Raw genomic sequence first — 10095 nt, 5'->3', positions numbered from 1 at the left:
ATAAACAGGCACTAACATGCTCTTAGCAGATTTGTATTTGACAGTATTGTGGTTGACGCACTTGGCTATTAGGAAAATATGCAGGTTCAAGTTCACCCATTACTACCTCTGACTGATATCTCTGATGCAAAGCAATATTATTAGGATGTGACAAAGCGCATGCATAATTTGTCACTGCTCAAACTGCCTGCAATAAACTTTGCCAACTCGTCCTTGTTTGAAGTGTTTCCAATGTGCTATAATCGCATTGCCAGATTATTTTATTGCGTGCACAAACATATAGCATTTTATTATGAAACTTTGATGGTACCCGACTCCTATATTGCAATAAAATCTTAGGCAGATCTACTCTGAACAAAGGATTCATTCTCTGATGGTAGCTTTCGACAATATCATGGTGCTATCCAGTGCCTATTGGCTGGTCGAGGAATGCGTCATGCAAAGGCAGTAGTATCGCCATAAGTGTTCATCCGAGAATATGTCCCCAAGTGAAAATCATTGCATCAAAAGTACCGACAGCAGCTTTGATGGGGATGTATATGTGTTTGTTGCATGAAATTCCAGAAGTTGAACTCTGAACATCTTATTTGCTCTGTAGTTTATGCTGGTATATATGTGTCACAATGGTTCAATGTGATCATGCAGCACATTGATCACGCTCTTGCATGTACTACAAACAACTCATCATAAATCTCACTGTCATTAATGAGCTTTTGTATGCACTACGACTTGAGTACACACACTTTGTATGCAATTCATAGTCATCCACAAAGATCAAGTTGCTCATACGACTACAGTGCGTACACATCACACACCACCTCACACACGTCATACATAATCTCGTCAGGTCTACGCAACTCATCGCACACATGTCATACAAGTTCTACGCATTCTTATCGCAGATCGCATAAATCTCGTGCACATCGTAAAAGTCTGCGTAGCACATCATACAGATCTCGCTCATTTTCTACGAGAGTTCGTTCAATATGCATTTCATATCGTTCATTTCTCGTCAAATCTGTACGACATGCATACATCTCGTTCAATTTCTCGTCAAATCTGTACGACATGCATACATCTCGTTCAATTTCTCATACAAATTTTTCAATAGGGTAGCAGCTTAAATATTCCTAAGCATGCAGTGAATGACATTGTAGAGATTGTGTCTCCTTGGCTGACCCATTTATTGATAGGTATCTTTCTATTTTCTAGTGGAGAACCAATATCGCTCGGGGATTTTTGTAGATATTTCCCAAGACATTCACGTATGCCTCCTGTTGTGTTTGATCACGCAGTATCTCTATGAGTGTTTGTATCTCTACTGGATCAAGTGGGCTATTAATAATCTATGAAAGCCATAGAAAGACGGTTATTGTACTCCACAGATTTCTCAATCACCTGATTGATGACATCGATGTGATCCATTGTAGAATATCCCTTGAAGCCAATCTGTTCTCTTGGTTCACTGAAGTCAAGTGTTGCACTTATTCTATTGTAAATTATCACGGTGAATATTTTCTACGATACTTTAGGCAAGCTAATGGGCCTAGTTTTTAAATTCTTTAACGTCTTCCTTATATGAATTAGTAGAATGTTGGTATTCTTCAAGCTGTCTGATTTGCCTGAAGTCCTGAGGCATTGTGTATAACAGGCGGCAAGATTTTCAAGCATGATACTTTCCCCATCTTTGGATATATCGACTGCTATTCCATCTTATCCTGCCGGTTTTACCCGGCTTCCGTATAGCAAGGCCCTCCGGATGTCATCGCTAGTTATATCTGGAGCGTCTCTATTTTGTTCATCACTACTTCGCATAAAGGTAGCCTGGCTGCCCTGGGTACTGTACAGGTCAGTATAGAATTATCCTGCTGCTTTTACTATATCGTCGAAATTGCTGATGACAATAAGGTTCCTGCTTAACTTTCAGTGCATGCATCTTGCCTTGCCCTATGCTAAGTTTTCTTCTCACTCATTTCATGCTGCGGCCTTTTTTACGGCTTCCTAATTCCTTACCACGTTAAAGTTTTGAATATCCCTTACTAAGTTAAGTTATGTATCAGGCGTGTACTGCAGCTGCACTCTTTTCTCATGCTTCCCTAGGAACACTGGGCGCCATCTAGTGCCGCTGCCGCAAAGCCTGCGCATGGCACGCGAAGTGCCGGGGCGTGCGACCGCTGAGATTCGCGCCATGCGCAACCGGACTCTCGCGCTTTTTATCTAAACACGCTGCGCCATCTTGTGCTGCTGCCGAAAAGTCCGCGCGTTGTCTTCCAGACGTACCGAACGCTGGAAATTCTTCCCCTCGCTTGCCGGACACTCAGTGGCACATACACAGTGATACGGTTTGCGAGAGGTTCATTGAAGCGTGGCACATACAAACGACGTTCATGGTGTAGCTCACTAAAACGTTGGAGCGAAAGACGTTCATTGAAAAACGGCAGATACCTAGTGCATTTGTGGAGCAGCTTGCTAAATCGTCGGGCTTCTGTTATTCAGCAACCCGTGTGACGTAGGTTAAATTTTCGCTACGGCTTTCTTGTTCTTTGTTCGTCCAGTTGATAGTTTAGTGCATCCTTGCGTAGCTTAAAGAAATGATTGCAACTATGAAAGAAAAAGTCGCACCTCCGCCCGAAGGCGAAGCATTGACTGTGATAGCAAATAATTAGACAGCAATATCAAGCATGGATAGTAGTTTTCTTGGCCGTATAAATTAAGTAGTACACATTATCATGTTAACTGAATTAACGAGCTTGGCGTCACACTGTCACGGCTTATCACCCGTTCGCCGTCCGCGCGAAGTCGTCGACGGGGTATACAAGCCGGTTGGTCGTTCCGTACTCAAGCGAACACAGCGAAGGTGTCAGAGTCACGAGAAAGAGAGAAAAAAAATTTTTATCGACTGACAATGAAACGAAGATTAAAATGGAAGGATGGATGGATACAACTTTCTTGTACGTCCGGCAAGGTTTAACGGAAACAGAAAAAACACAAGAACACTAACACGCATGCACTTATTCTAGATCAATGATGAATACAAAAGAAATGCAATGAGCAATTAACAGTGGATATAAAAATTAACGCTACACATGAATACACTTAACGGTTATCCACTAAACCGCGTTCAAAAGAACACAAATGATTGCACACGCATGCCTGGGCAGCAAATCCATGATGTATTAAAGTGAAAAGTTGGGCGAGTTGGTACACATTCGTAATGGGAACAGCGCGAACAAGACGGACGACGACGAAGTGAAAGGATACAGGACGATCGCTGTCCTGTGTCCTTTTACTCCGTCGTCGTCTTGTTCGCGCTGTTCCCATTATGAAAATCGTGGAGTTGACGGCAGAGCTTTCCCGAAGGACGCTGGCAAGCCGATTTTGTTGCGGTGGATGCGATTGCTGGGCTGCGTTTCCCGGGAATATAGGTCTGATGTCTTCCCTCGAGCAGGTTGAGCTAACTTGAGGGGAACTGCCGTGACCTTCGTTGCAGATGTTGGTTTGTCGTCTCTTACGTCCACTAGTAAATCGCAGGTCAGACGCAGCTAGGCGGCCCACGCGATACTGGACGGCACTAGCCCCTTGACGCTTCTCAGCAAATTGCAGGCTCCGCTTCTAGACTTTAGACTCTAGACTGCCTAGCTCGGTCTAAAACCTGCGCTTAAATAACTTCTTTCCCTAGTGCCCTGGGCGGGAGGACGGCAGATAATGATGACGATCCAATAAAGTTCATCCAATTGTATACTGGCTCCTCCCAAGGTTTTGGCCACGCCCCTTTTGATTAGGGCCGAGGGAACGGGTGCTTCCCCCTGCTGGTAGAGTTCGCGCACTCGCACTGCACCACCCACGCACACCCTTGAGTCCGTGCCTGACCTACATTGTTCCTTCATAAACATGGGGGAAACTACGGCAGCTGGCAATACGGCGCTGTTGCCACACATACACTGGCTGCAAGTCGTGGACACGGGATTGCACAGAAACACCACATACACTGTCAGCACTTGGTGGACACAGGATTGCAGACACCACATACTTCGGAGTATTCGCACCCCTGCCTTCTTAGTAAGCTTCTCAATGCACGCGCGGAGCAGAGAATACACAAGGGTTCATACAAAAAAAAAAGAAGCTTTGGGGGTGTCACGGTCGCGCCGACGACAAAAAGGCAATAATCCCTAAACCTGCTTTCGACTCTTTTGGGCCGCTTGCCCGAGTGGTTGGCAATAACCGTCTTGCCCATCAGTTCCTATTACTACGACCTTTCGGCGCCCATCGGTCGGTGCTTCGCCAAATTGAATAATGCCGCTCCGTCACACACTCTCTCACAGGCAAACAAACACATCGGACTCCATGAACGCGGACACTCGCTGTCAAAACGCTGGCGCGAGGAAGAGCGGCAGCAGCAGGGAGCGAATCGACCTTCGTGCTGCGTTTCAACGCGAACTTCAACGAGGACACAAATCACCCGAAACCGTCAGCCTTCAGCACACCTTGATTCTGTGCCCATCCAGGCAGCCGCCGCCTGAGCAGAATGCCGCATTTGCCCCCCCCCCTCCAGTGCTTGGCGCGCGAGGGCAGACATCACTATACCAGTGACTCTAGACAGCACCGTTCCTTTCCGCCTTCCTACCTTGAGCGCGCGCAAGATCCATCCACCATCCTCGGCTCACCATAGCACGCTTTCACTCGCACACACAGCATACGACGCGTGGCCTCGATGTTAACGCACTTGGATTTTATACGGATCATCCCGTCGACACCGACGAATGGAATGCAGCTGGATGTTCCATATAAGTTATCGCAATAATAAATAAAATTCATTGCCCTAGTGTGTGGCTAGCATGAAATCCAGTGCAGTGTGGAAAAGACAAGGCCACGGAATACATTGGTAGCGGAAACAGAAGGCCTTTTCACGGTTAAGAAATCATGCGAACCGAATTTCGGAGTGGTAACAGAGGTATCCCTTGGGTCAGTTGGTCAGACATACTGATATAAGTATTAAGGATGCTGCGACCGGCTAGGGGGCGGCATCGACCTTCGAGCCTTTCCTACTTTCCTGCGTCAAATCAGCTTTGTGAAGCTGACAGTACGTCACACCAGCAAAGCCCAGATGACGTCGAGGCCCGCCGAAGACTGCGACGACTCCCTTCAAGGTGACAACGACCACATGATTCTGTACACGCGGTAACCACCATGATGGCCAGGCTTCCTGTGTCACTGCAAGCTGACCGTCACGCAGAGCCCACTAATCGATGTACTGGGCAAACGTCTTCCGTGGGAACGATGTCGACACAAGGTTCCCAGAGTGCCACTTGGTTTCGCCATATGTGGGCGCCATTGTGAAAACACTGGACGCAGGGTCCGGAGGATTAGTGGGACGTCATGAGAGGTATTTTGAGAATGATTCGATGGCTATGGTGGGCCGAGACATTGTTATCGGACTCCCTAATCTAGTCACCTAGGGAAATAATTAAGTGCATTAAAAGCGGGAACCTTTGATGCAGTGAGGTGTGATGACGTGCCCTGACGTGCTCTCCCAGAAAAATGTAGTCAGATCTGACCTGTATCTCTCGCTACGAGAACGATTTACTGCACTCCGTGCTCCGGCCAGTACGAGAATCTCTTGTTCGGTAAATAAGTTTGCCTATCCGATGTGAATAAACCTCCCCTTCTGTTTCTCCATCCTCTCGACTGCGTAATCATCGCGAAAGAAGCAACCCTCCTCAAGAAAGATCGGACGACGGTGTGGGCCCGCTAAGCATCTGTGTGACAACCCGGTAACGTAGGCCAGCTACCGTTAGGAGACGCACCAGCGGCGTAGTCTAAAGAGCGACCCTGAGTTGACCCCAGACTCCGAGACCACGGCCCCCGAATCGTAAAAGGCGCAGAAAAGAGGACGAGGAAACACACAACGGGACTGTCGTTGCGTGTTTCTTCGTATTCGTCTTTTTTTCCGCAGTTTTATACTTATTTATGGCTGTAGGCGAAGTGGTTATTCGTAAGTTGCAGCGAGTTCCGAAGCTGACGGAGCCTAGTGTGCATTCAAGTGGCAAGCAAGCTCACCTTGAGTAGAGGCATAGTCGCCGCCTCACCAGGCACGTGTCGCAGATATCCGGATAGCGCGAGTCCGGCGTTTTCCTCAGGCGACCTGTCACCGGGAGCCAGAAACACGTAGGCCAGCAGCACGGCCAGGTCTAGAACCCGCGGTCCACCGTGTACGTCGCCCCAGTCCAGCACGCCGTAGACCTCCTCGTCCCTCTCACTCCCACTGTCGTCGCCCTTTGGGCGCGTTAGCACGTTGTTCTCGTTGAGGTCGCCGTGAAGGACGGCTGCACACGAGAGTTTTGCAGCATCCAGATCACTGGGTTTGTCATTGCTTGCTCGTTAAAGACAGATCACGCGGGCCACCGGAGATGTTTTCCAGTCCCTCCACGACTCTGGACTGCGGTTCCGCTTCCTTATTGAAAGCCCTAGTTACGCAACAAGAATTATTGCCTCCTTGAAACACCCAAAATTGCAGTCTTTATATTTACACCCGTCATTCAGCACCAATCTTCTGCCATAACATTTCATGGCACGAGTGTGTGCGAATAACAGGCATAGAGTGCTGAATACGAGTTTCGTTATCTACACCCATGTGCACTCTCTAAGAAAGGTGTCATAACAATTAGCAAAATCTGTCTTGGCAGCTACATAGCGGTTAAGGACTAATTTGAAGCTTAACGGACGTATTTTCTGTGATGCAAGATACAACCTCATGTAAGATTTCTTATGAAACCTTGCAGTATAAAAGGCAAAAAAAAGATAGTACACACCCTGTATGCGAATCTGCGCTCCTTGGAGACAAATGCTGCGGTGATAAGCGTTTGCCTAATCCATATGTTGCTTTCCGTGAAATTATTCGCTTCTACTAAGACATAATAAATCACGTTAAACGTTGCAGCGGTATCACAGAGCACGCGACACACCTTTCTGTTAAATGCCAGTCCGCGCACGTAGGTAGCAAGAACGGCTCGGTACGATCATTGTTTCCTATACAAAAGAGAAAACAACTCAGGAGGTTCTGCAACAACCGTAACGTTGCCTGTCTCCTTGCAGCTGAAACAGACAGCTTTCTAGCTCTGAGAGCGTCACACTACCTTGAGCATGGGCGCCTTATTGTATTTCTAGTTGCTATTTTTGCTATTGCTATTTCCCACTGCGCGTACTTTCCTTATGCGAGCGCCTTTTGGGTCTGCATCTAGCCTCTTCCTTTGGAAATTCTCTACCTACGAGAGCAGGGCATGCTACAATTTCCTCAATGAGCAATAAAAGTTTGGTTTGGCCTTCTTTATTTATTCTATGAGTATAGAAATGGCAGCGCGAAGAAACGGTCACGAAGGAGGGAGCTGGTTCTTTCTCACAGTGGCCTGAACGCTTTGTTCTTTCCTGTACCCACGGTGTCTTCATTCAATACCTGACGTTTCATTTATTTATTTCTGTTTGTCATGCTCTCAGGGTCCGAAGGGCAATACATATAGGTGTGGAGGCAGTTAGCTACACCTCGTATGAAATTAGTGGCGTCAGAGATGGTGGCGGGAAGGCGGTTCCAGTCGTTGGAATAAAGGAGTTAGATTGGCGCGGCTTATTGGGACAGCAAATTTGTACCGGTTATTGGTGCGGGATGGCACGTAGCATGGATGATCAACATGTTGTTTATAAAAGTGAGATTAGTGCAACATGCCTTGTGGAAAAGCCATAGGAGTCAGCGGGGGGAAGGCCAAAGTATTCATTCATTCTTTCTTAATACACTAGGATGAGGGGAGTAATGAGAAAGAATTGAAGCGGCCGACTGGGTTCTCCATAGACTCAACAATATCTGTAAGCTCATGCTCAATTTTATTTGAAACAGTGTTCAATTTGTCAGGAATACGCACGTTCATCTATCACATTTTTACAGCGGAGTTGTCTTAGGCTAGTTTCCAGCGTTTGGTAATGCGCATGTGCAAAAACTACCATCATGTGGGCGCGTTTACGGGGGTATAAACCATTGCTTAAGGTGATATGAGCCTGTAGGGGGCACGACCCTATAGGCGAACGATGTAGTTTATCTCAGTTCCGTTTCACCCTTACAATGGATAGGTCACGTGTCGTCTGAACTGCGGAATAACAGCGCGGCGAGAGAGCAACGGCGGGAACAGAACCGGACATGTGCGCGGCGGCGGTGGCGACGAAGCTCGTGCGGCAAATTGCGCATGGCGAGGCGGAGAATTCTGCCCAGCGACTTGGGCGCCATTGGGTCAACGTCGATCGGTTCAAGGGTGCGAAGGCCAGGTTCCAAGTCTTAGGGGGTTACCTACCCTGACGTGGTGCACGAGTACGACAGGAGGCTCCCACAGAAGCTAGCGTACGTGGCGTTGAGTCTCTGTACCAACGTTAACCATCTCTACGTTGCCAACGCCAAGGGTGAACACACGTTATACGATGCCACAGAAAACTTGCATCTTGGCCTACGGGACCAGTATAGCCACAGACAGGCACGTACCGAAGGGGGGGGCCCGGGGGGGCCCGGGCCCCCCCCGAAATTAAGACGCATACCCCCCCCCCCCTTCTCTTCGCCCACGCCACCACTTCTCACACACATTCCTAAAGCGCCGCAAAAATCAATGTTGAGACTTGACAGCTATTCGGTGCTCAACATTTTGTTGCCTTTTTCAGTGCTTTTGGATGGCGGTAGTTATCGGCGTCTCCTGGGATGTGAAGGCCAGTTTCCTCATCAATTCGGTGCCCGCGCGATTAACTCGAGATGCATTCAGTTGTCACCATCTATTCAACGGTCACACGCATCGTTGTTGCTTCGTTAGTTCAACCTTCTTCGTCTAGTCTGATCCAGGAACCAGGAAAGGGATTCAGTTCGTGGTCAGCTGGTCTGTATGAGCGTGGAACGAGTTGCGGCCAGAGAAAATGACAATTGCGTTTAACTTTTCTTTTTGTTTCATTATTTGCTCGAGTGACGGCTCGCCGCGACGCTGACAGATCCTCGGAACCATATGCCCGTGATATGGGTTAGATAAGGTGGAATATAAAATAATGCGAGACAGCATCCATCATCAAATCTTGCAATAACGCTTAAACTCATAGGCAATATGGCTGTCGCCCGTTAATTGATCTGGTGTTTCCCTAATTGTACAGCACTTTTCGTGCTGTACAGTTGGCAAATGGAAACAAGAGTTTCAAGGAGCTGAGAAATTAAGTGATCTACTAAGGGAGAGGGCCGAGACAACAGCCAAACAGGCAGGAAAAGCGAAAATTAACAAATTTAGCCATTGTTTATGAATATATTTATGGATCAACACCTGTTTATTTAAAAAGGAAACAGAAAAAACGCCGCCGGAAATGGAGGACAATTCCGTGTGTTCTGAATGGCGCTTCTACAGTTATCATTAGAGCCGACCAACGTAGCCACTTCTCTGCTGTGCTTATGTAGGTGTTTTTCTAACCTTTCGCGGTGGGCGCATTACGTCTAGAATCGCAGCTTCCTGCGCTCTACGCGGTTGTACGCGACTGGCGGCCACGCATCATTACGTAATTTCCCAAATAACAATACGAGTTGGTTGTGGCACTTGTTAGAGCAGCAAACGAGGGATACAAAAGAACTGTGAGTGTTCCGCAAATGTATATTTCTGTATAATTCTTCCAGAGCTAATTCAAAAAACGCTACTACAGTGGCATACAACTGAAGTCTGCAATGAAGCCCCGCCCACACCCTCATAACCGCCAGCCACTGTTCCTCCGCGAAGCTGCAAATAATTCGTACTTGAAACTTTTTCTGTTACCCAAATGAGGCGGTAACTACAAAAATAAAATTATTAGCGCGTAATTTTATACATTTTTTCTCGTCTATTATAGCGGAATGGCGAATTCCTAATTCTTTATTGAACTGAAATAACATGCTTGCTTCGCTACAACTATTTGTTGTGAAGTTTCACTTCGGTTGGCAGTGAAATTTCATGAGTAAAACGGGCGCAGCAGTGAAATGAACAGCAGCGCAGACTTTCGAAGACTCCATACATTTTGTTCATGTCTGTTGCACACCTCATTGCTTCTGCCGATGAAAAGATT

The 10095-nt window shown here is 47.2% G+C and overlaps 1 protein-coding gene across 5 annotated transcripts in view; it reads right to left on the bottom strand.

Moving 5' to 3' along the window:
* The window catches only part of LOC126523961 (hydroxylysine kinase), a 360868-nt gene that overhangs the window by 102655 nt on the left and 248118 nt on the right, over window positions 1-10095 (bottom strand). For 4 of the 5 annotated variants that reach the window (XM_055066992.2, XM_050172365.3, XM_055066994.2 and 1 more), the window contains one exon: window positions 6058-6323. The exons of the other annotated variant lie outside the window; for it this stretch is intronic. In XM_055066992.2, the coding sequence (XP_054922967.1) occupies window positions 6058-6323 (266 nt within the window). The remainder of the gene's footprint in view (window positions 1-6057; window positions 6324-10095) is intronic. 5 annotated transcript variants of the gene reach the window in all.

Source organism: Dermacentor andersoni, chromosome 6 (genome assembly GCF_023375885.2).
Source record: "Dermacentor andersoni chromosome 6, qqDerAnde1_hic_scaffold, whole genome shotgun sequence".
In the NCBI taxonomy this organism is placed as follows: Eukaryota; Metazoa; Arthropoda; class Arachnida; order Ixodida; family Ixodidae; genus Dermacentor; species Dermacentor andersoni.
This window is presented reverse-complemented; position numbering and strand designations above follow the sequence as displayed.